Here is a 26015-nt window from a genome sequence, read left to right on the forward strand (position 1 = left end):
GAGGAGAGACGGTCCGTGAAAGACGTTGTCCAAACCATCCCTCACCCTCCTTACCAATTTTCTACTGATTCCGATAATGGTCCAAATGAGTAGCCATAGCCCCACTGACCATTCTCACTCTTTGCACATAGCAAAGCCTCACTGATTACCAGCTCAACAGATAGGATTTGCTGCCCACAGCTAGACTTGTTAAGCTCCGCCTACTTTTGACGTCACGACTGCCACTCAGAAAGGGTGGGGGAACACTGATACCAACCAATGGTGAAAAGAGGCGGGTCTTAGATTGCCATCGGTTGTGTTTGTGAAGTCCTACACGCGACTAGTCCACATGGAGTACTTCCAAAAGGCGAGTCCCTAGTGTTTATCTAGTATTATCTAGATGCCCCTTATCTTGTAAAGTTGTCGACGAAAAAAGAATCGAAAACGAAACTTCGATTTTGACTTCACTTGAAGATGATCTTCTGATAAAGTATTCTGGGGTGCTAATAAACGGAAAAAAATTATTTCTGGTCGGACTGACCCTTTGGACATGGATGGCGGCTCTCCTCCTGAAAGATCGAATTCTGAAATAAATCTTGGTAATTTCGATGCTTTGGGGAAAGGCAAGGGTGGGATGTTGCCAGTTTTGCAAGCACAAACCCCCATGTCCCACACACCTTTCTCCGTGGATGATATCCTGGATCCAACGAAGTTTACGGGTGCCCGTGCCAGCAGACTGCGGGAAAGCACGTGGCATCCTTGGCAGAAAGCAGAATTATCCGGAAGTGATTCCGAAAATGACCAGGACTCTCTTCGAGGTGAGACATAAATTACTTATTTTGATTAACTTGTCTTGACTTTGAATCGTTAAATCAAAAACATCAGGGAAAATGTTATTCTGAAATTTATTAAATTATTTTTAAATCATTCTTTTAATACCTAAATTGATGATTCTTATTGAAAGATGGTTCTTTTGCGTTTTTTGAGTAGTAACAGGAAAATATCTTCTCTAAAGTGTTAATTACATTCAGATTTAAAACATGCAAATCAGCGGAAGAAATTATATGGAAAAAAAATATTACAAAAACTAAAGAAAATATATTCATAATTAAAAGCTTAATTTATTTTGTGCTTAATTTTTTTAGTGTTTAGCGCTTAGTTCTTTCTTTGACGTTTTTTTAAATTCAAAACAAATTTTATGAAGTTTTGGAATCGAACCTTCATTAGTTATTTTTTCTTCTTCTTTTCTGACGTTGATCAATTTTATCGGAAGTTTAGTTGGAAATTGCAGTTTTACTACAGTAAAAGTTTGATTAATCCATTACTTCTATTTTTGAAACTAGAAAGCATTTTTCTTCAAAAAGGTTACTTCTCTTTTTTATCGCTTGCACTGTTTATTTGAACTTATACAGTGGCGTGCGAAAGTTTCCGGACAGTTTATTGTTACTTTAATTTGTATATTGTTACTTTAATTTGATGACTATAAAAATAAAATAAAACTTATTTGTGCCAAGTATTACTCAGTTTCTTTTAAGCATCGTTAAAAAGATTTGTGTATCTTTTTAAACTTTAAGCAGCTGAAAGCTGAAAAAAGTTATTTTAAAAAAATGGCCAGTGATTTAGCACATCACTGTAAAGGCATGAAATTTGGAAAAGCCGGTTGGGAAAAATCATAAGCGATTTTATAAACTCATATTGCAATCTATACATCTTGCTATTGGTTTCTCCGATATTTTTTTAATTACATTCAACAATAGTAAAGCATTTCCTTTGAAATTTAGCTTATTTCTTCATTTAGAGTAAAAATGATAATTAAATGCACTGAAAATTATATTAGCTGCAAGACTCTTATGAATTTTGCTGCTAAGCAATAAAAAGAAATTTATGACATATATTTTAATACTAAACTAGAAGAATTTTAATCAAGTTATGCAGATAAAGTAAATAGGACTAAGAAGAGTTTTTAATTAATGATTTAAAATTTGCTGTAAAATCTAAGAATGAAAAACACAATAAAATTAGAAAACTGAAAAAATTATTTGCAAGATGGTAAAGTTATTAGTTAATTTCTTAATACTTTACTTAATACTTTTAATTAGTTAATACTTTAACACTAAATTTTGCAAATCATTTCACTTTGATCTGTAAAATAAATAAAAATTCTTTTTAATTTTTCTTTAAACGTAATGCATAGCTAGAATACAAATTTCAAAATACTTCATAAAATATGTTTTTTTTCTTTATTTCTTCAGCTTTCAAAATTGGTGTTAAAACGTAAGTTAAGGATTAAATAAGCTTCGAACTTCAAGTTTAAAAAACGGACGTCATTTTTGCCAAACCCTTACTCATATTTTTCGATATGTCAAATACAATAATTAATCTTACTAATTATTTTTAATGATCGTTAAAGATGCATTTGATTTATAATTCTGCAGCGTATTCATTAATATAAATTTAAATCATTATTAAAATAATTAACAAATCATTATTAAAATTAATTTTAACATTATGGTTTAAAACTTTAATGATCAGCATGATTTAAAAATTAATATTTTTCTCTAAGAGTCCTGAAATATTTCAGAAATTAATAAAAAAAGCAAAGTTTAAGTTTTAAACGATTGAATCGTAAAAAGAAATACATTTTTATTTAATAATTTCTACCTAAGTGTTAATACCAATGGACAAAATATCTTTAAGTTTAAAGTTATGCTATTAAATCAAATAAAATCTTTAACTTTTATTGTAAAATGTTTATTAAATGATAAATTTGATTCGATTGACTGCGTTTAATTTGTTTGAAACGTGAAATCATGTTTAAAATAATAAATATATTAATTAAAATAAAATTAGTGAACGTTATGTGAAAAAATTCAAACGAGTAATTAAAAAATACAAATATAAATAAATTTAAAGCAAAAAAACAAATCTCAATAATTGGAACTTAAAAAACAGAAAAATCTAAATGAATAAATAAATGTAAAACTCGAATTTATAACGAATATATATCGAATATAAAACTCAAATATATAAAAAAAACATGAATTCATTGAAATATATTAGAAGATACAAAACTGCATTTGAAGTTTCTTGTTAGTAATTAAGTAACTCATATAAACAATTAAGCAATTTGTTAATATTATTAACGCCAAGTCGTTAGTATAATTATATTTAGTTGCAATGATTTTAAAATAATTTAAAAGTTAATTTATCGTATAAAGTAAATAGGTAATCAGCATGGTAATATACATGCATTAATATCATAAAATTTAAGCCTATAAAAGCTACAGCGTTACTACCAAACTATGTAAAAATCGCGTTTTAAAAATTATTTTAGGTGAAGTATAAAAGTGATTTTAGGCCCATCTAAACTTTTGTAAGGCTATTAATGGACTTCTTGCTGAATTAGTGAGCAGCATTAATAACCTGATTATATACATTTTATTTTAAAAACAATGACCTTGAAATACAAAGTGCATTACTTTTTACTTGAGTACATTATTTTCTTAAGTATTTAAACTTGAAAAAAAAAACTTGTCGCAATGATTTCCAATGTAAAAATGAGCATACCTCAATCATACTTGAACATACCCAAAATGAAACCTTTATTGATTGCTTTATTTGTTAAGATAGTTTTTAGTTCCGTTACGGTAATTTTTTAAAAGCCAGTTCTTTTTTTTAATGAAACTTTATCGTTTAGGACATCTTTTATTTTAAAAAAAATTGTCTACGTAAATTTTAATAAATATATATTCGTGGTTGAATATTGATTTAAAATTCACATTAAAAGTCAATTTTAAAAAATCGAAGAAAAGTGCTTTAAAATATGAGATTTAAAAAATTTTTCATTTTTATTATTATTATTATTTATTTATTAAAATATTGATTTGTTAGAAACTGCCTGGCATTTAAAGTCTCATTGGTTAATCATTTGGGAAAAGACAGCAACAGCAATCAGTTGCTAATAATATAATAACAATGTTAACATAACATTACAATAATGATATCAAATTTAGCTGAATATTGTTTGATGATTAACTAATTGTTTTACAATGGCTAACTGAATGAGTTACAATTATTACTTTATTTTGCATTACTTGACTAGATATTTCACAATTTTTTCGATAATCAACGAAATATCTTACAATAATTCTCTTAAAGTTGGCTACAGGTTGCTATTATATCAGCAGGTTTGTACACTGTAAGAAAAAATCCCGAAACATTTCAGAAAACACGGGCAGGCTACGGTGCATGTAGTTTTCAAAAACGTCTCTGAATATTTCGGAAACCTCTTTCTGTAATATTCAGAAACATAGGGCAGTAATTCAGAAATATTTTCTATCATTTCTTGCAGTTTCGGTTTTTTTTTCTTGTCTTTTTTTTAAAAAAAAAAAAACGTATTTTGAAGTGTTTTCTGTAAGCGTTTTTTAATATTTCAGTAACCTCATGGAGTTAGTCAACCAACAATGTCAACCATCATGTATCGAAAGGTACCGCAAGATAAAAATCGAGTTAACATGTCTTATATACAAGTGAATTGGAATTTATAAATTGCAGTGGTAGCTAGGCTACACTCTGAAACTGAATCGGCATCAATGCGATTCAATTTCCTACTCAATTGATGGGAAACATGATATTAAATGAAGTTGTCCGAGATTTTTGGAAACATTTTTGTCGTGTCAAAATTAGTTCCTGAAATTTTTTATAGTGTAATAGAGTTGAGCTCGTTATAGAGAAGGTTTGCTAGTTTTGCTGGTTTTAAATGAGCTAAGGAATATTTTTCATATTTTCCAGAAGATTATATTCGATGCATCAAATATTGAGGCATTAAATTAAGGGGCACCCGTTTTATTACTGTTTATAAACAACTGAATCTTATATTAGTAACGTATCGGTATATGATATTTTAAATTTATTTACGTTACCTATAAAAGTTTTACCAGTACATAGAAATGAAAACTCAGTCAAATTTATTCCATGTAGTTACTAGAGAGCGTATGTCTAAATCCTATCAAAATGACTTTCTGTACTTTCGAACAGATCTGAAAACTCAAGCAAATTTTTGATTAAAACTTTGCAATGAGCACAATAAAGGAATGATAGAAACCTCAATTTGAATCGAAAAAAATTGAGTGCGCATAATTCTCTCCCTACATTAAGCATATATGCTATTAATATGTTATCCGGATACCTCTCAAAAAGCTTGCAAAACATCGAAAATAATATCAGGCACATTGACATCCATTTTTTCAAATGCATGGAAACTTCTATAATTGCAAAACTTGGATATAGGAAGTTCATACATTAGTTAAAACACTAAAACGCTTATCGAAAGAGCAAAAAGTACATTGTTAGAAATTAAGGATCATGTTTAAACATAATATCTTTTTTACTGCAACCTTGGTACAGAACAGAGGTGAATCTTAAAATCTTACTTTATAAACTCCATTATTCGATACAATGTTTCAGCTTGAAATGAATCATGATTCAATTTAGCGCCTTATTAAAGTTGTAACAAGTTTGCTGTGGCATTATGATTCAAGGTGGCGATATTATGGCTACCCATTAAACAGGTTTATCTGAGAGTGTATAATATTATATATATTATTATATATAGTAAAGCATTCCCGTTGTGCGCCAGGGGTGTTTTGAAGGTTAAGTCCTCAACGCTATGATGGGTCACATTGCGCATAATGCCGCCTTTACTTATCCATGCCATGGTTCAATACAAGGAAGTTTGTACATATGGATCTAAAGCTGGGTGGCCTTCAAGCCACCACTGAGGATAGAACCCCGGTCCTTCACAAAGACAGTGCCTTTAACGACTGAGTCATCAAGGTTAATGTTACTAATGCTATACGTAGATACTCCTGAAGCCCACAAAATATACCATATACCTCTGTATTCACCATAGAGGATAAAGGTAGAGCTACTTTTAATGTGTGTTTTTAAATATTGCTTTGTATGGATATTTTTCAAAAGATCTTAGCTGCTTTTTGTTTTGAAAAATCAAAGATTTTTTACCAATATTCTTAATAATTGTTTTATAATCTGAAGTGCTTTATTAACTGATACAAACATCGTACCCTAATACATACACCGTTCAAGTAATACATAACTTTTCATCTGATAAACTTCATTTTTCTGATAAATATCTCGTTCAAATGATTCATACTGATTAAAAAAAATATGTTGTTATTCATTTGATAGCGTTTTAAAATGTAATGCTTGTAAATAAAGCAATATTTAGCACTATTTAAGACTATTGATAAATACGCCGTTACTTAACTATATCATCTCCAGTTGTAGACAGACCCTAATTTAGAGTCCCTTTGACGTCGGGCTAACTATGGGAGATTTCTGTAATTTTCCTTTTCATGTAACCAAAATTACGGTAAGATCCTGAAACTTCTTTAACATAATACTACCTAAGGTATGATCACACAAAGATATAATATAAAAAATAGTTTTACTCATATTATTTGAAACATTTTCTTACCTCTTAATTACTTACAACACAATTTATTTCTCGCATGCCGAAATAGTTTAATTTATTTAGACTTGCATCCTTTAGATAAAAAGACAGGAATTGCTTGCAAAAAAATTTAAAAAAAAATATTATTTTTCTTTTTATCCAGCATGTTCTAAATTTTGTTTGTTTATAACAGCATGCTTTCTAATGCAGTGGAGAATTAAAAAGCTTTAAAAAATCATTGAATCTTGTATTAAAAGAAATAATTCATACATATATATATATACGGCTAAGGAGACAAAAATAATCTGAAATATCAATACAATTTTAATTAGTATTATTAATTACAAAATTTAAACTTAATTTTAAAGTTTATTAGTCGGGAAAAAATTCTCATTTTATTTTTTCAACATGAGTGATGTATCAGGAAATTTAAGTGCGGAACATACTACTATCGAAGTAATACGTAACTATAAACTATTGCAATTTAAATAAATAAATTATTTTATCAACAGATTCAATAATCGGAAAACAACTTACGTAGTTAATATTTTTAGAGTTCTTTGGAAGAGCAGAAAATACATTATTTTCTCCAAAAACCTTTTTCATCATATATTTTTGAAATTCTTTTCGAAAATTAATTAGAAAACTTCAAGATATTTCCTTCCTGTATAATAGATGTATTATTCGCAAATTATATATTACTAATACAACGCCAATACTATTTAGGATTAGCAATGCTGATAATCAAAAATGTGTAACTAAAATCAAACATATTTAATGTGATCAATTAATTAATCGCTATTTATTTGTAATTATTACCACAATATTATGCGTGATGAATATTCCTAATAATCGGAAATATAAAAATAATAGAAAAAAATATTTCTTATGATTAACTAAGGAATTCTCAAGTTGAAGTTTCATTGGAAACAATTAAAAAAAAGAAACGAAAACCTCAAACTTAATAGAGACAATCTGTATGGAATTATTCCTCCATGGTAATTTCGATAAATTCAGATTAATAGAGCCGTCTTTCGATGTCATCTAATAATCAAAGTGGCCATTTTAATTATACTTTTAAAATAATTCATCTTGGTTCATCAAATATCTTTTTTTTTAAATAAAATAAATCATATAAAGAAGTAGGTCATAGTGATGTCATTTGTAGCAAGGAATAAAAAAAAAGTAAACAATAAAGGAGATACTTTTTAAGGTAAATAGAATTTTTAGGTTTAATCAACTAAACACAACTAATAAGTTTTTATTTAATAAATTTAAACAGCCACTTTAATACTCAGTATACTTATACGCATTTATCAGAAAGGATAACTTATTGTCCGCTGTGACTCTTTATAAATAAAAATGATCAAAATTTAAATATAAGAAGAATTTATATTTTAGTTTACATAACTTTGAAAACATTTTCAGTGTTCAAATTTCGCATTTTAATTTCAACTATAGAATAACGTTGAACATTAAGTCTCGGCTCTCATTTTATCTAAGATAATTTGCGTTGTAAACAAGTATTCTAAAAAATTAAACATGTGAACGTATATTTCTGATTTTTGGTTAGAGATGCATTGAAAAATTAATTAAAATAGCTAATTTAATGCATAAAAATGAAGTTGGTCTATTTCCTAAACTATATATATATATATATATATATATATATATATATATATATATATATATATATATATATATATATATATATATATATATATATATATATATATATATATATATATATATATATATATATATATATATATATATATATATATATATATATATATATATATATATATATATATATATATATGACGATTAAGTATGAACAATTGATTAAACTTTAATTGGTACATAAAATATTTTTAAGCATATTAAATTTGAATTTAATCGATGAAAAAAATTGCATAATACTTTAATTTTAATTGATACACATGGAAAAACTACTATGCATAAGACTTAGGTAAATTTTAATTTATACATATTGATAACACTATATTGCATTAAAAGTTTAGCTAAACTTTATTGCTACATATTGATAGCAATAGTATACATTAAAATCTGAACCAAATTTTAATTTTTGCACATTGCTAAAACAATTAATTATACATAAAATTTTTAACTAAATTTAATTTTGCCTATTGATAAATCATTAAGTACTTAATTGTATTTTATTGTTCCACGTTAATACAAATACTATGCATTGAAATCTTAATTTAATTTTAAATTACACACATTGATAAAACTGTGTATTAAACACTTAATAAAATTTTAATTTTGCTTATTGATAAAACTATTATGCATTGAAAACTGAATTAAATTTTAATTGATACATACTGATAAAATTATTCTAATTTAGGAGCCCAAGATAAATTACAGAATATAACTGGTTCAGGAGAGAACAATAGAAATGGGCGAAATTCCTCGCAGATATCAATAATCGGGTATGTTGATTGTAAATATTAGTCAGTCCTATAATTTGGAAAGCATATTTCCAAACTCCAATCGAAGTAAGAGTGAAAGTTTCGTTATTTAGTAAGTTTTTCGATTATCAAACAATTGTAACTATTGATAAATCGAACCAATTTTGATAGGTTTCACCCCAAAGCATGTTTGAAAACATTTAACTTCCTTTTGCATGAATTTCAAATTCATACATTGAGATCCTAAATGGAGTTGAAAACTCCCGTATCTAATTAACATAATCTCTTTCATATTCATTAGTGGTTTAATTATAATCACAAACATCTGTCGCAATGTCAACATATTATTTAATTACCGTTCTCGAATGTTTAGAATTCGGGAGTATAAATTTTAAGACATCTTAACCAGGATTAATTTTGCTGTTTGCTTATTCCTGAAACTAGTATTTTAATATTATTTTAAAGAAAAGTAAACAAAAAGGAAATGGGAGAAAATGAGTGTTTATTTCCTTCTGATGGTAATGACGCTTTAATTTCATTTAAGACAGTTTCAACGCATTTAATATATCCGGCATCAACGTATTAAATGTTTAAAAAAAGTTGCTTTTCCAGTATGCTTATAAGTATAAAGAGTCAAAGTATCACTTCATGTTTGGAACGAATAAAGGTAAGTTCTGTTATGTAAATAAATCTAACTCTTATATCTTCATAATTCTTCTTACTTCTGCAGTATTGCTCTTTTTATTCATCTATTTATCCTTTTTTATTTCTACTACGAATTAATATGTAAATGTAATAGTTCTGACAAGAAAGAGGAATTCTAAGCTTTCTTAAAACAAAATTATATTGAGTGCATAATTTTGTTATTTAACTTTCCTTAATTTTCCATTTATGTGTGTGATTTAATCTAATTTCAGCCTTTGGCTAAACTAAAATTAAATGCGATTTCATAATAATATTCATAGATATTTAAATGCAGTCTGTACTTAAATAAGTCACTGATTTCAGAAACCACGCGATTCTCTCTTCTCCAATTACCCTGTAACGGGGTGTTAACTTATATAACATATATAATTATATAACATATGTAGCATATGTAATACAACATAACAATATGTACGTTATATAACATATATAATTTTATATAAAAAATAACATAAGCTCGATTGTTAATTAGTTAGCTCTGAACTTCATTAAAAAACTGAAATTCCTTAGGAGAATGCTACTATGATATATTGACAAAGATTAAATTACATAATTTATTTATGGCATAATACGAAAGTATGGAAAGAATAATTTTCAAAAAGTATATGCTGAAGACTATACTAATGAGAAGAATGCAGAGCCCCCACCCGCCTCCCATTGACGTGATTCGCGTAGTCAATATTATATGATAGTTTTGCGAAACAGTCTTTTCATACTTGCCGATCCAATAACTTCTTAAAATTTTAACCGATTGGATTCTTAATGAGATATCATGAAACTACTCGAACATTAAGAAGCATGAATATTACAAATGTAATTCACGAAGTGCACAAAAAGTCTTTTATTGAGTTATAGTAATAGTTATCAGTTATACTTTTTTAACACAGTAAAAACACTCATACATTTGAAACATCTTCAAATTTGAGTTTATCATTTATTTAAATTAAGATTCTTAAGCGCAAAATGCAATAAAAAGCAATGAAACTTTAACTTATGTATTTCACTTCAATTAAAAAAATTTTAAAAATTTAACAAACGTAGATTTTTAAAAAGTATAACATTACACGAAGCAAAAATTCTGGTAAAATTACGGTACTTGTACGGTAAGGACATTTCTGGTAAAAAAAATATATATAATAATCTGGAAATAAAACCAAATTTAAACTTTTCATTTGACAATTTTTCCGTTTGTATGGTATCGGTAAACGGGAAACTCTAGTTTTCAAAATTATAGTTCTTATTAACCAACATTTAGTAAAAATACAAAACTTAAAAATAAATTTAGCCGAATTAATGGCTTTATGTCGAGTCACAATGTGTCATGATAAAATTATCAAGCTTTACCACATTTATTACCAAATAGAATGATAAAAAAAACATATTTTCTTATTAATTTTACCAAATTCTGGTCAAGCGCGAGCTCAATACATTTTTCTAAGTGCAGTGTTTCTCCTTAACAATCGAAATGCTATATAAAATGTGCTTAAAGTTTGTATAATGAGTGCCATAACAGCATGTGAGTGCTATAACAGCGTTGATGAGTGCCTCTTCAGTTCATAAAGATTGTATATTAAAACAAGTAAAAGTTAATTTTTAAAAAATTAAACATGTTAATAATATGTATTATGTTAAATATGCTGATTCACTAAATTGACTGAAATGCTTTTAAAGTAATTTGAATGATCGAAAAGTGATTTGTATTAAATTATATAAATAAAAGAATATTGCCTCAATTTAGTATGCCTTTAATGCTTGAATAATTATTATTTTTTTCTGAAAACAGTGTTATGATTTCAGTAGATTTCTATAAAAAAAGCATTGGTTTCTCATAATCTAATTTCTTATAAAAGTTATTACGTTTTTATTCCCTCAAAAATTATCAATTTTTGAAATTACCTGGTTAAAAAAACTTATTAAATTAGACTTAAAATACAGAAATGGAAGAAGAAAAAGCAAGAATTTTAATTTATGACTGAGTCTGATGGTTAGAATGATATAAGTTTCCGTTTATTAATTGGCAAATACATACTTACTTGAGTATATTTTTGTTCAAAGTATTTAATAATATTTCCGAGATTTTCTTAATTTTGCATAATTATTTAAACGAATCAGATCCTGATAAAAATATATTACTCCATTTATGTGAATAACAATTTATTATAATCAATTGTGTTGATAATTAATATAAGCAATTTTCTTATATATTTTAAACGGTTTTGTTCATATTCGCATTTTATGTTCTTAAGTTAATTTTTTTAATAAAATTAGTTAAATCGCACTAGATATAAAACTGACATTAATCGTGATCTATATAATATATTCTAAATTAAAAATCTTCCATTTGTCTTATTCCATTCTTTTTATTCAATTCAAATTCTATGTTCGATAATTTTTTTCAGCACAGTGAGGCACACGAAAATTTAAAATTTAGGAAATATTAAAAATATAAAAATCAATGTTTCTGACACTTTTGAAAAAATATTAGTAATAAATGCTAGTGTCTGAATTATATTTCAATTGAAATATTTAACACAACCTAAGTGTTTCAAATAAGTATTGCATTTCCTTTTTGCGATTTTCATTTATAATTTTCTTAAAAATATTTTTTAAAAAAAAAGCAATTTCTAATTCAGAAAGTTTTACATATTTTTTTTTAAAATTCTTATTGAAAAAAAAAGGCTCGCAACAAATTAAGTTTGGATAGTGTTTATAAAAAATAAACCAAAAGTTATTGTATTAAAGCATATTTCTTGCTCTATCAAAATTTCAAAACATTCCTAACTTAGAGTTTCTTTTGTCTAAATTATTTACCTTTTATTTACCAATTTTTTTTTTTTACTTATTACAGTGTACAACAACATAACAAATTCAAGACATTCTGTGCTATGTATCATGGGCCTTTGTATATTAAAATGAGATACTATGACGTTTTATTTTATTTGTATTTACGAATGAAAGTCGACGAATTACACATTTTAATTATATATCTGCATTTACGAATTTGTATCAGAACTAGGCTTACAGGTAAATTCAATTTTATCCTGTTCTTTTCTGTTAATTTGTTTATTTACCATTTAAAAACTTCAAAAAATTAATCCCAGGATGTAAAAAGGTTTTCTTTGAAGCTATAAACATTTATTTTTAATTTATAAATCAATGCAAGTTAAATTTGTTATTTTTAAAAAAATTATTGCTTAAATCAAGTGATACTATAATCGTCGTGTTTAATTGATTATACTCATTCAAAACTAAGTAATAGACCATAAAACAATGTCGTATAAACTTAGGGTATACTTTTAAACTTTATGTTTGGGTTTTGTGAAGTTTGATATTATACATGAAAGAAAAAGAAAAATAATTTACAATATAAAAAACGCAAGAACAACAAAAACATACTGAGTCATTTGTGGAATCTACATATTCACACCACCTCTTTTTTTGCGCAAAAAGACTTTTTTGGAGGAAAAATCACATTTGTTTTCAGTTAAGACACTTTTTTTTAAAAAATCAGATGAACATAAATAAATCAAAAGCATCAAAAAAAAGGCTTAACTCTGCTACTAATATAAGCTTTTTTTTTAACTAATTTTGCATTTCGACACATAGCATAATGTTTAATAAAATATATACATTAAAATTTTCATGTTTGCTGTTATAAACGAAAAATTAACTTATAATAATTAACATAGCTTATTAATTAGCATCTAAAACAAGATATCAACATTTTTAAGTATTTTATTTTAACGAAACAAATTTGCTGCTTACTTAATAATTAATGAAACTCTCATTTAGTATTCGTAAACTTGTAGTGTTGCCACGATAATAGGTTTGAACTACTTAATTCTTATGATATTAAGAATAACAAATGGGTATCCATTTGTAATACTTAATACAACAAATTCTTTTATATATTAATCCGCAAATAAGAGATAAAACTCTTGGATTTAGAAAAATATCTAGATAAATTTTTTAAAACACAACGTTTTTCTTTGTGGCCGGAAGCTTTATCTAAACTTTTCTACTTCACTTTTCAACTCAACATCTTAGAATTCACTGTTTCTCTACTATTGGGGCTTTGTTCAATCCAATCTATCGCTTCTAGAATCCCTATGGGGGTAAAGAAGCAGCTATTTCGATTTTTCTATATCGTCTAAGATGGTTGTACAAGACTTCCGCCGCCACTTTGCAATCCTGACAAAACAATTTGATAGAGATTAGAGAGCAAAAGAAATTTAAAAAAGTATGGGTACTACAAACAAAGAGTAAAAGGTTGGAAAAGAAGAATCCATTTGGTTCGTCGTTAGCATTAAGTTGCAAGAACAATATCGACATTTCCTGCTCAAGCGAAATATTTGGAGAGACTTCAGAGTTATTATTTTTTTTTACGATGACTTATTTCTTGAAAGAATAATATCTTATTGAGTTCCATTTGATTTTTGAAACTGATGATTTTTCCCATGATATTAGGGATTATGGAGAAAGAGAGTTTTTGTTCTTTATTATCCTTTTTTTTTCTTTTTTGTTTTTCTAAATGATGTAAAAAGACATGGCAAAATATGGCAAGTAAAAATAGTGAGAAAAAAATGGTTTATAAAATATGCATTTATTTTTTTTATTGATTTTATTATTTTATTAACTTTTTGAAGAAAAAAAATAATGTTCTTTTACATTACATTTAGTTCTTTAAACTGTTGATTTTTCCAATGATTTGAAAAATTAGAAGGAATCCAATATCCAAGACATGGAAAGAAAAAATAGTTTATTAAGCTTATGACTTTAATTTATTTTTATTCCGTTTTTCTTTTTCTTTTATTACCTTTTGAAAAAATATTACTCATTTGCATTGCATTTAATTCATGAAACTGTTGATCTTTGCATGATGTCAAGGGAAATGAATACCAAAAACCAAAAGAAGTCTTTCTTTTTTCTTTTTTTTTGGTATTCGCTTATTTTCTAGGCGACGCAAACAGATATGGTGAAAATATGACAAGTAAAAATATTTTATTACACATATAACTATATATATAAATATTTTTTTCCTTTGATTTTATCATTTTATTTACTTTTGAAATAATAACATTCTTTTGCCTTACATTTAATTCTTGAAACTGTTGATTCTTCTAAGAATGTAAGGGGTTTTAGGGAATTTAAAACTTTTGCGTTCAGTGTTAATTTATTTTCTAAATGATACAAAAAGATTTTGAAGATATGGAAATTAAGAATAGTTTATTAAGCATATAAGTTAAGTTTTATATTCTCAAATTGTTGGTTTTCCGCATGACATATGAAAAAACGGATTATGGAAAGGAAGAAAAGTTTTATATTTTGCTTTATACACGAATATGAAATAAGTCTCGCACGAATGAATTGAAAAGTGGGTAAAATTACCAACAAAAAATTATTTCTCTTTTGATACATAGAAATTGAAATTAATGTTACCTATAACTGTATTTTCTCATTATTTATTATTTTAGTTAAGAAATATTTGTATATCATTTAACTACATGATTCTTTTGTTCTTTAAATGGCCATAGTATAATTGTAAGAATCCGAGTTTGTTTGCTTTACTTTATTTAGTACGTCATTTTTTTTTTCTTCACACTTTTAATAAAGACGTATTTTTCTATTTTCATTGGCAAGATATTTAGTTGAATTCTATACATCATTTAGATTATTATTAAATATTTTTAATATGAATTTTATATTCGATTAAAAATGTATTGCTGATAAAAAGTTTCATATTTAACCCAATCATTATTCATAATAAAATCTTTAATTATGTTTTTTTTTTAAATAAAAAATGGCATATACAGTTAGTAAAGTTCAAATAGAGCATGTAGCTATCTATATATTTAAGAAAAATGATTAAATGAAACTACAATTATGTACAATGTATGAAACATTCTAATTTATAAAAATTTAATTATTTATAAATGTTTTATTCGAGAACATTTACTGACAAAGGGTAAAGAATTTCTTCATATGTGAACGCACAATCAGCGTAATATTTTTGTAAGCGAAATATTTTGTTTTGCACTAGAATATGTTATATTTTGATACTAAATTCTAACAATCAAATGTCTAATAACAAAACTACTATTAAAAGATTGATTGAATATTTCTTTTAAAATTATTCCGCAAATGTATGGTGAGTAGGATAGATTAAAATTTTTCCTAAATGATCAAAATAAGAAGTGAATTTATAATTATTTTAAAATCAAAAATATGTGCTAAATAAGTCTCATTTTGTAAAATATTAAAAATACTAGTAACATATTTGATAGTAAAAATTTCGCTTTTCAAGAATTTAAGAATTTTAAAAGAAAAGTAAATACTTGGGGATTGCATACATTTTATTTTGCAATGCTAAAAGATTTCGATTCAACTTCGAAATAGTAGAATCATAATTAGTTTCTTACTCATGCATGTATGCTTAATTTCCAGAAACATTTTTACGATAAATCGATATGCTATGTAATAGTTAGTTAAAATAACTATAAAACTATTTATGTCGTTTTGTTTCAGATATAATCACACCATTTTTTATTTATGTAATATGTGTTACTTTACTGTTACCAAAACAGATTTGTTTCAGATATAATCACACCATTTTTAATTTATGTAATATGCGCTACTTTACTGTTACCAAAACAATGAAATAAATAATGAAACTTATAAAATACTAATTTCTCATATTATGAAGTTTCTGCATTTAATTGATTATTCTGATAAAATTTTAAGTATAATTTATTGGGGAAAGGTTATTATCAATGGGCAGGCTACTATAATGGGCCACATATTTTTTTTTCTTATTGTGAGTAAACGCACCAATTTGACTGTTTAGTGAACTTTATGAAGCTTAAAAATTTTTATCGTTGAATAGTTCACGCTCAAAAAAATTTTTTTTTCAAAAAAATATTAAATTTGTACTTTTTTTCTAATTTATCAATGAAAAAAAATGAAAAAAAAAATCTATGAATATGAGTGAGACGTTAATGGTGTTTTAATTGTTGCTTGTAATGATTAAAAATGCTTTTAATCAATGTTATTTAGCCACATTAGTAATAATTGTTTACTTTTTAATGACAGAATTCACGAGCAAATTACATACAGATTGCTAGTTGCCGTCATTGAAGCAATGTCAGTAGTTCAGTTAAAGGTGACCGGTTTTTGTTATTGGGCTGATGGTACTTATTTCTATTTTTCCCACATTTACTTAACTTTTTATAATTATAACGCCAATGATTGCTTAGCAAGGATGGTAATAATTACATAAACATGCGCAAAACTATAAAATTGCCAAATTTGACATCAAAATTAATTGCTGTAAAAAAGTGGTTCAAAGATAACAACCTTCTCGTATAAATGTAGTATTTTAAATATTAGGGTTCATAAATTTAAATATCCACAGAAATTTAATTAACACTTTTACCTCTGGATTTTAATCATTTTTGTAAATTGAAATTCGATTGCATCTGTAAAGTATTGACAATTAATCGTTTATAAATTTTCTACTGATTTTTTTTTTGGTTATATGCTTTATTAATTTGATTTGTCTTTGCGTGTTCTTAAATTTTATCTTTGTCTATACATTTTCATTAAAAAAAATGTTTCTTTTTTCGTTATTAATTGGTTTTACGTCTTGCCTCCAAGAATTTTGCTATTCAAGAATTGAAAAAATTCTGAAGTATTACAAACATGAGTAATACAAACCACATACAAACATCAAACACTGAGAAAAAAATTATGGTCAAAACTACAAGAATACGGAAAAATTTACCGCGTTTCTTGCTCTTCGAGAATACCGAAACACAAGGTAATTTTTTTGAAGCACTTTGGTACTATTTTTGGTAAAATTAACAAAAAAATATGATTTTAGAATAATTGATAAAATTTGCTTAAATGTTGCAAAATTTGAAAATTTTATCATGATACATTAGCATGGCAAAAGGTTAATAAAATAAAAGCCAGTTATTCCATTAAATTTACTTTTTAGCTTTGTACTTTTTATTAAATGGGTGGTAATAAGAACTATAATTTTAAAAACCAGAATATCCGGTAAACCGTTACTATATGAAAGGAAAAGTTACCAAATGAATAATTCTGGATATAAAAACCTAAATAAATAGTACATATTTAGGCTTTTATAACCAGAATTATGTTTGGTTTTTAAAACCAGAAATGCCATTACCATTTGGTATGGTATTTTTACCGGAATTTTTTCTCCGTGCACCACAAAAAGATTTCAGTTCTGATTCAATTATAATTTCAATTTATTCACTGTGCATTTGAGTTTTACTTACTGGTTTCGTGCTGGATACAGTCTCAGTCAAATTGGTTCATTGAATCATAATACGGTGAAAATTTACAACAATCTTATAAAGGTGTTAAATTGAACCATAGTATCGTGCCTTCAAGTTTAACGAAAATATAATTCAAATTTACACTATATATAGACTGATCAACAAATTTAGGTAATATCGATCACTTCAAAATTTCTAAGAGTACAATAAAAATTTTGGCATTAATAAATAAGTTTTTAGGGAAGAGGAATGCTTAGAAAGAGGCTTTAATCTATCCCATGGTATGACCTTAGTTTATGACCCTTGCAAGGAATTATATTTTAACTATTTTTAAAAAATATTTTCATTTGCTGTGCGAAAAAAATAATTCTGGTAACTGTATTCTGAGCTGTATGATTATGACATTTTTTGTAAAACCGAAAAATAAATAATTAATTCTGGTGCTGAAACCAAAATATACGTTATTAAAACCATTCGTTTGATAACTTTTCCGTTCATATATGGTAACGGTTTACCAGAAATTCTGGCTTCTAAAATGATTGTTCTTTTTACCACGCACTTAACAAAAAAACCAAAGCGAAAAACCGAATTTTTTATCGAACCAAAGAATTTAACCGAATGAATGGTTTTTATGCCATGCTCTAAGGTATCATAATGAAATTACCAAAATGTACCGCATTTACCAAATTTTAACACATATTATAAAACGATAATTTACTGCTAATTTTGCAAAAATCATTACCAAATTACTTCATTGAAAAATACGGAGCTTTTTGGTGTTCCCATACAGCCAGAAAAACGGTAAATTTAACCATATTCTGGTAGCTTTGAACAAACTTTTTTTCTCAGTGCAAGAGTGAATTTTTATTTTAGAGAATACAGACGCTTTCTCTCTCTTTTTTTAAATATATAGAAGCAACTTTTCCGCTACTTACTATTTATTAATGAATGTACTCGTAACAAAATTTCTTTTGAGCATTAAATATTAATATTTTTTTTTAAAAAAGTACATAATATAGGGGTTTAATTTTTTTTCCTACCATTTTTTTCAACGAAACATTTTTTCTGCAGTACTCAACTCCTTGTAGATCATTTTTAATGCAGTAATTATTATTCTTGAAATTAAATCTCTAGATTAATGTAAGTCACTTCAAATAATTGTCTGGGGCCTATTAAATATCCTAGGTAATATAGTGCAATCATCTTCACAAGTTTTGCGTTAATTATAAGAAAATGTCTGCATTTCTCTATAGAAAGATCTTCTTTAATCACAGTGCTTTTGTAGTTAAATTGCTCACTTAACACCCGTGCTAAATAATTATGGGTATTATCACGTCTGAAACTGATACATCACTCGCCATGTAAAAAAATAATCTTAATTTCTTGCAGTACCTTACCCCAGGAGCCTTATTTTCTAGGGTTTTTCTTTTTTCTTCTTCTTTTTTTTTTTAACTCTTTCAAACTCCAATCAATGGGGAGGGGGCTAAAAAATACTTTACATTAGCTCATATTAGTAATTCAAAAAGGGTATTAGTAGTTGATTTTTTATTATTCTTTCTTTACATTAATATTTGGGAGAAAAGGAAGTATTAGATTACTATTAATAATTCAGTATATTCAGAATTTTAATTTAAAATTACTATTAATGAATTAAAGCTGAGCCACTTTTATATATTTAAAGTGAACCTCGAATTATTAAATATTCAGTCAATAAATAACTATAAGTACGATAAGTCAATTTATAGCTGAAAAAGACTAAAAATAAACTTGCTTAGAAAAAAAAATTGTACTTTCTCTCCAACATTCTGTAATCAAGGTCATTAATCTGCACATTATCAAAATCTAACGAATTTCTATTGAGGAAGTTTGATTGCCAGCTAAAATTTTATGGCAGTCTAACCTTCTTCGAACTTCCTCGTTCAACCAAGGAGATCTAGATTTTTTTAACTTTTTCGATCCTCATTAATGATTAGTTTAGTTTCAATAATGTTTTTCTTCGTTTCTTGCTTGAATATTAATTTTCAACACCAAACGTGTATTTCTTTCTACTTCTTTTTTGACAAGAATTCTAATATGCAGAAGTAAAGAGCGGTAGTTACGGAGCATCTTAGCATATCGAGTGCATTGCATGCTTTTAAGTGTATATTAAGTAAATAGAGGGGTTTTTTTTCTTGGTGCTTGAAAAAATGCTGTCAATTTTAGATAATTTGCCTAAAGAAAAGGAAATATGAACTGAGTAATATTTCTAAAATACTTCAGTTGTTTTTATTTATTCATTTATTTAGTTATTAAAGCTGTTACAATTCGGTTATATTAAACTGCTGCCTACATTTCCATGGATTGCGTGTAATTTAATAAACATAAGCAGAACACAGCAGTACTTCTCAGAAGTAACGTATCCTCGGCATACAAAACAAAATTTATTTAAATGTCGCGTCAACTTTTTCAAATATGTTTAAAATACAACATAGTGTTCTGTAATCACCACTATTAACATATATTTTTTTAGAATTTTGTCAAAAATGAAGCATTAAAAATGTGCACTAAACATTTGCTGTAAATTAATGTATAAGCAAGGAGGAAGCATGCACACTATCTAATTCTAACAAATCTCTACTTTAGAAAGTTGACTGAAAACATTAAAACCTATTTGCTCACCGTAGGAAACAGACAGGAGGAGAAAATCGATTATAAGCAATACTTCATCAGCAATTAAATTAGTTCAGATGTTTTTCAATTAGGACTTCCTCTCTAAAGATCTGATAAAATGTATTGCGTTTTATTTCATCCTCTGATCGGAGGCGCTTACACACCACAGTAAAAAGAAACATTTTTCTTACAATGTGTATCAGATTTAAAATAATTATATTTCAAATATTTTTAATAAGATTTAAAAATTAAACAGCTTCTTCAAATTAGTATTGGATGAATAACTTCTGCATGGATGAAATGCTTTTAACTTAGCAAACACGTTTTAATTAAGCAATTTTTATCTATTATTATTTTTATACAAAGAACAGCAGAGCTTCATGAAAGTGGTATTAATTTTTTAAATACTTGAATTTGTTTGATTTAATATATTTTTTGTATAATTGAAATATTTTTAAAATTTGAATTTTGTTTTAATGAAACAATTGTTTATCATTATCATCATCATCATCATTGTTATAAGGAAAAAGAATCAACGAATTTAAAATAGTATTAACCTTTTTTTAGTACTTCACTCACTGTAAAAAATTTTGGATCGTCGTTATCGTCGCTTTAAATGTAGTTCAAATTTCCTGCATTCTTAACATGGTGCTTGGTGCATGGTGCATTCTTAACATGTAGTGGTTCAATTTTAACACTTCGTTAAAGTTGCACTAAACTTGCACCCGCATTTGCGAATGTGATTTAAAATACCAATATTATGGTTTAACGGGGAAATTTCCTGATGAGAGCAGCGAAAAAAATAATTTTTTTTCTTCATATTTATGTGCGACATCAAAAGTAAAAAAATAATTCAAAAATTTATTCAAACCTCTTCACAAGTATCGATCACTAATATAAAACCAAAACATCAGGAATGTGGCCTTTTATTGAAGAAATTAGTTACGAATTATTTTTACTGAATAATTATTAAGCTATCGTAAATTTTTCCAACAAGCATATAGCAATTTTTAAACAAAATACTCTAGGTATTTCATGTTTCACCGTTTTTAAATATATAAATATATTTAATGTACTTCTACTATAATTAGGGTAAAATTAAAATTATATTTTAATAATTTTTGTCGACGTTTAGTTTTCATTTCTCATTAAATTAATTGTTTATTTTTAGATCGACTTTTCGGAGTAAAATGTTTTTTTTAGTGTCATGAATTAATTTCCAGGGTCGTAAGATTTGCATTTTTTTCTAATCACAAACGAACTTATTACTTTCTTTTTGTCAAAGCAATTAAGGATTTATAAGATTTCAAAGTAAAATGTACTTCATCTACAAACTTATTTTCTTAAGGAAATTTCATGCGAATAAATTAATTTTCGTCAATCCGTTGTAAATATGTTGCTGCTTACTTTTATTAAAACTGCAAATTCTCATTTAAAAGAAGTTCAGTCTGTTGCATACAAATCAAATTATTGGTTGAACTTTTTCAGTGCACTATCAGATAAACTGTTTTTCCACCCGAAAATATTAATTTTGGTTATGAGATTCTGAAGAACATGCCGTACGCATATGCGCTATCGCATATAATAACAGGAAGGTTTCCACGGTAAGTATATTAAGTAATTATACGAAGAAAAAAAATTTTTTTTCAGCATGGGTAATTCACGTGAAGCAGTAAGGTTCTTGACACTCAAAGGCTTAGGTCAAAAAAACCCGTGCATTCTGCAAGCATTTAATTTTTTGAAAAAAGTAAAATTAGTTTATGTTTAGTTAGTCTGATCAGCTATAATTTGAAAATTGACATTTTCTCAATATTTTTCTTGTACCATAATTATTCAACCTCATTATCAGCTTGCGAAATAAATTCTTCAAGTATATCTACCAATATATTGAAACATGCTTTCTTTTTACAGAAGACTCTATGTCTCCTCTACCAGATGTCATTGAAGTGGCCGAAGCTGACAATGAAAACAGAGATGGTTCATCTGCAAGTCACAGTGGTCACATGCCACGATCTAATGGCATTCGTTCATCGGCAACCGATGACGAATCTACGGACAAAGAATCGAGCAAAGGACTCGGTGGCTCTTATAAAAAGAAAAAATCGTCTAATTCGGACAGTAAAGCTGGAAAACCAAGAAGAGCTCGAACAGCTTTTACTTACGAGCAATTAGTAGCTCTTGAGAACAAATTCAAAACCACACGGTACTTATCAGTATGTGAGCGTTTGAACTTGGCACTATCCTTACGATTAACTGAAACACAAGTCAAGATTTGGTTCCAGAACCGAAGAACAAAGTGGAAAAAACAAAATCCGGGAATGGATGCAAACAGTCCTACTTTGCCTCCATCTCAAGTCTCCAGCCTTCCCAATTCTTATGCTGCATCTCCGTCATATGCAGCAGGATTGCTTTTTGGCAACCAATTGCCTTACCTTCCGGCTACTAGCACGTTACCGTATCCGGTGATTTCTCCTGCACAACATTTTGGACATACATCCATGCATCCTTACCTAACGCATCTAAGTCATTCGTAACGCAAATAACGCGAGTTGTTATGAGTTGAGCAAAATTTAAATAACAAAAACGCTTCAATGTAAAACTATTTTGAAAACTTGGAAGTTTAATTTTATCTATTTTGTGGCAAAGCGAGAACAATTTTTATGTGCCAATTATTTGTTGAATTCTGTCTGCTCTATGTTGACTTTGAATTGTGCGAAATTAAGTATATTTTAAGACAGCTTAGCGTTACTTAGTGCTTAAAATATAAGTTTTTAAAAACTTTCTAAAATTTATTTCAAAACTTTCCGGTTGCAAATATCTCAAAGAACTGCTTTTCTATCTAGTAGACTTTCATATTTATAGTTACCTTCTTGATCTTAATAGACTGGTAATAACTACAAAGAAATGTTTTGTTGATTCAAGTTTGAGTACAAAAGAGAATAATTATAATTAATTTATGAGTTCTATGGTTAATGTTCTCTTAATCTAAAATCCCAAGGCGTCAAAATTAATTGACTTTAAATAAGCAGTTAATGAACAATTTCAAACTTGTTGAAATTGATATCAAAACTTTTAGGTTACAAATGTCCCAATGAACTGCTTATTTATGTACTAGGCTATACCATTTCTATAACTATCTCGTGATCTTTAAAGCTCGGGTATAGCTTCAAAATAAAAGTATAAATAAAATAAAATACTAGAGATAAATATTCGAGACTGAGGGCTAAAAATAATCATTGTTAATTATCAGTACTGGGGTTTATACTTTCTCGATTTAAGATTACAATACGTTTAAATTAATTGATTTTGATTAACCTATGGAAAAATTAATTTCGAAACTTGTCATTTAAAAATGCCTAACAGTGATCGAACATACACTAAAAAGTAAAAAATGATAGAAATTCATTTTATTTGTTTTCAATTTAACAATTCATTCATAGCTAATGCCAGAGAGATCAGGGAGGTTACCGCTCTAGTCATCCAGCCAATAAAGGAGCACCTAATTCGACGAAATTAAACGACACTAAAACTAATACTTTTATGATTTATGAATTTATAACGGAAAAATATATTTTTCGAAACAAAGTTGATAAGGAAGTTCCAGGGCGTTGAAATTTTAAAGGGAAAAAAAAATAAATTCGAGAAAAAAAAAATTACGAAAATTAAGTTGGGAATAATGATTTTTATTCAGTAGAATAACTTCAGCTAATATTTTTGGGAAGAAATGAACTTTAAATATTAATTTCAATTTTTAAAAACATATATTTTTCTACCTTTTTTTCTTCTTTTTTTTTGAACAAGATTTGTTTTAAATAAGAACCCTCTAGCAGTTGAATTTCTCTTTTCAAGGGCATCTAATGGAAAGTAGTTTTGACCAGGCCTCTACCGCCCTTGTTCGCCACCTGCTTTAACCGTACATTACTATTATCAAGTTTATATATTTAAATTTAAAACACTTACGGACAACAATTTCTGTAACTAACTAAAACTTATACGGAAATTTCACGACTTTTAATCCCCTTTCATTGAGAAAGTAGAGATTTTTTGAAAAAATTTATATTTTTCTGAATTCCAAAATGTTGACTTCTAGATATTACTTCTATAGCATCATTTTATGGAGTTGAAAAATATAAATTTTAAACATAATTGCTGCTGCTGTCTTAAAATACACTCATGAATTAAAAAATGTACAAAATATATATAACTTTTTTTGATATTTCGAATATATATTGTGCAATACATACGTATCATCTTCCTTATATTTTAATTATGCCTTTTTAAGGAATATAATTTCTAAAATTTTATTTTCATAATTTGAATATTGTATCCTTAAAACCCATTATATGGAAATGGGGATAATATTCGCGTGGGAAAATGTCATGATATTCTTGCTTTCCTAAAACACAGTTTTAATCGATGATACCTCATCAATGTATAAATTATAACTGCAAGAGTTTACAGAAGAACTAAAAGAATTATTTGGCAATCAATATTCAATTCACACTTTATGACGTATTATGCCTTAAAATGTGGATATAAAGGAAAACAAAACATATTCGGCTAAAGTGTAGTTCCTTAAATTATTTTCTACTTTATGAACTTCAAGCGAACGAAACATCAGATGATAAAGTTCCCAACGACAAAAAACATTGTAAGTCGATATATCAAAATATCGATTGATTTGTAAATTGAACATTTTACGAGAAAATTTCTGTGACTTCGAGCTTATTCGTGAAACACTGTCTATGCAGTAGATTTTAAATTTCGTCTACGCAGTTGAGATTCAAGTGAAGGAAGAGACAAAACAACATTTAAGTTGTTATAATGTGAAATGAACTTGAAAGTGATCAATTAAAGTTTTTGTATAAATCAGAATGAGTATTAAAATAAGTATTCACAATTTTATGTTATGTTTTATAATTGTTTCATTAATACAAGATACATATTAGAAAAAATATCCACGTATTTACAGTGTCAAATTTTTTTCTCTCCTGTTTTCTTTTCCAAGATCCTTAAAAAATGACAGCAAAAGAATTCTACAAAGTAATTTATTCTGCTTTATTTCTGATAAATTTTGCAGGTTAATGGTAAAAAAAGGAACACTTCTGTACCTCAGAAAGTCCAGGGTCCAGCATGGATTGTATTGCCACCCGATTAGAAATTTCTCGGTAAAAATCGTTAAGAAGAAAATTATTTAATTTTTATTTTACCAAAACTGTCAAATAACTTTTAAAAAAATGATATATAAACTGTTAAATGTGAAAAGAAACGTTCATTGATTGTTTCTACTTAATACGGTTTAACAATTCACGCCAACTAGGCCCACCTTATCGAGCAATTTAGTTCTGTGCAGCTGGGTACACACGATGGCTGAGAGGGCTAATCGGCCAATCTCATGATCAGCTGAACAGAGGTATGAATCCCAGCGTTGAAACTACAATATTTCTTACATTTCTTCAATACATGACGAGTTTC

The 26015-nt window shown here is 27.0% G+C and overlaps 1 protein-coding gene across 1 annotated transcript; it reads left to right on the forward strand.

Moving 5' to 3' along the window:
- Positions 1-317: 317 nt before the first annotated feature.
- LOC107437639 (NK1 transcription factor-related protein 1) lies at positions 318-25445 on the forward strand. The gene is made up of 2 exons (XM_016049717.4): positions 318-797; positions 22452-25445. Exons 1-2 carry the CDS (start codon positions 530-532, stop codon positions 23072-23074), a joined length of 891 nt encoding a protein of 296 aa, XP_015905203.1. The 5' UTR covers positions 318-529; the 3' UTR covers positions 23075-25445.
- Positions 25446-26015: the final 570 nt, after the last annotated feature.

The sequence above is a fragment of the Parasteatoda tepidariorum genome, chromosome 11 (assembly GCF_982258835.1).
Source record: "Parasteatoda tepidariorum strain Cologne lab strain chromosome 11, Ptep-v5.0, whole genome shotgun sequence".
Classification (NCBI taxonomy): domain Eukaryota; kingdom Metazoa; phylum Arthropoda; class Arachnida; order Araneae; family Theridiidae; genus Parasteatoda; species Parasteatoda tepidariorum.

Excerpts from the sequence above, each read along its gene's own strand:
- LOC107437639 (XM_016049717.4), top strand. The coding sequence starts at position 530 with ATGGATGGCGGCTCTCCTCCTGAAAGATCGAATTCTGAAATAAATCTT. Across the intron at positions 798-22,451 it reads TGACCAGGACTCTCTTCGAG|AAGACTCTATGTCTCCTCTA; the intron begins GTGAGACATAAA and ends TTCTTTTTACAG.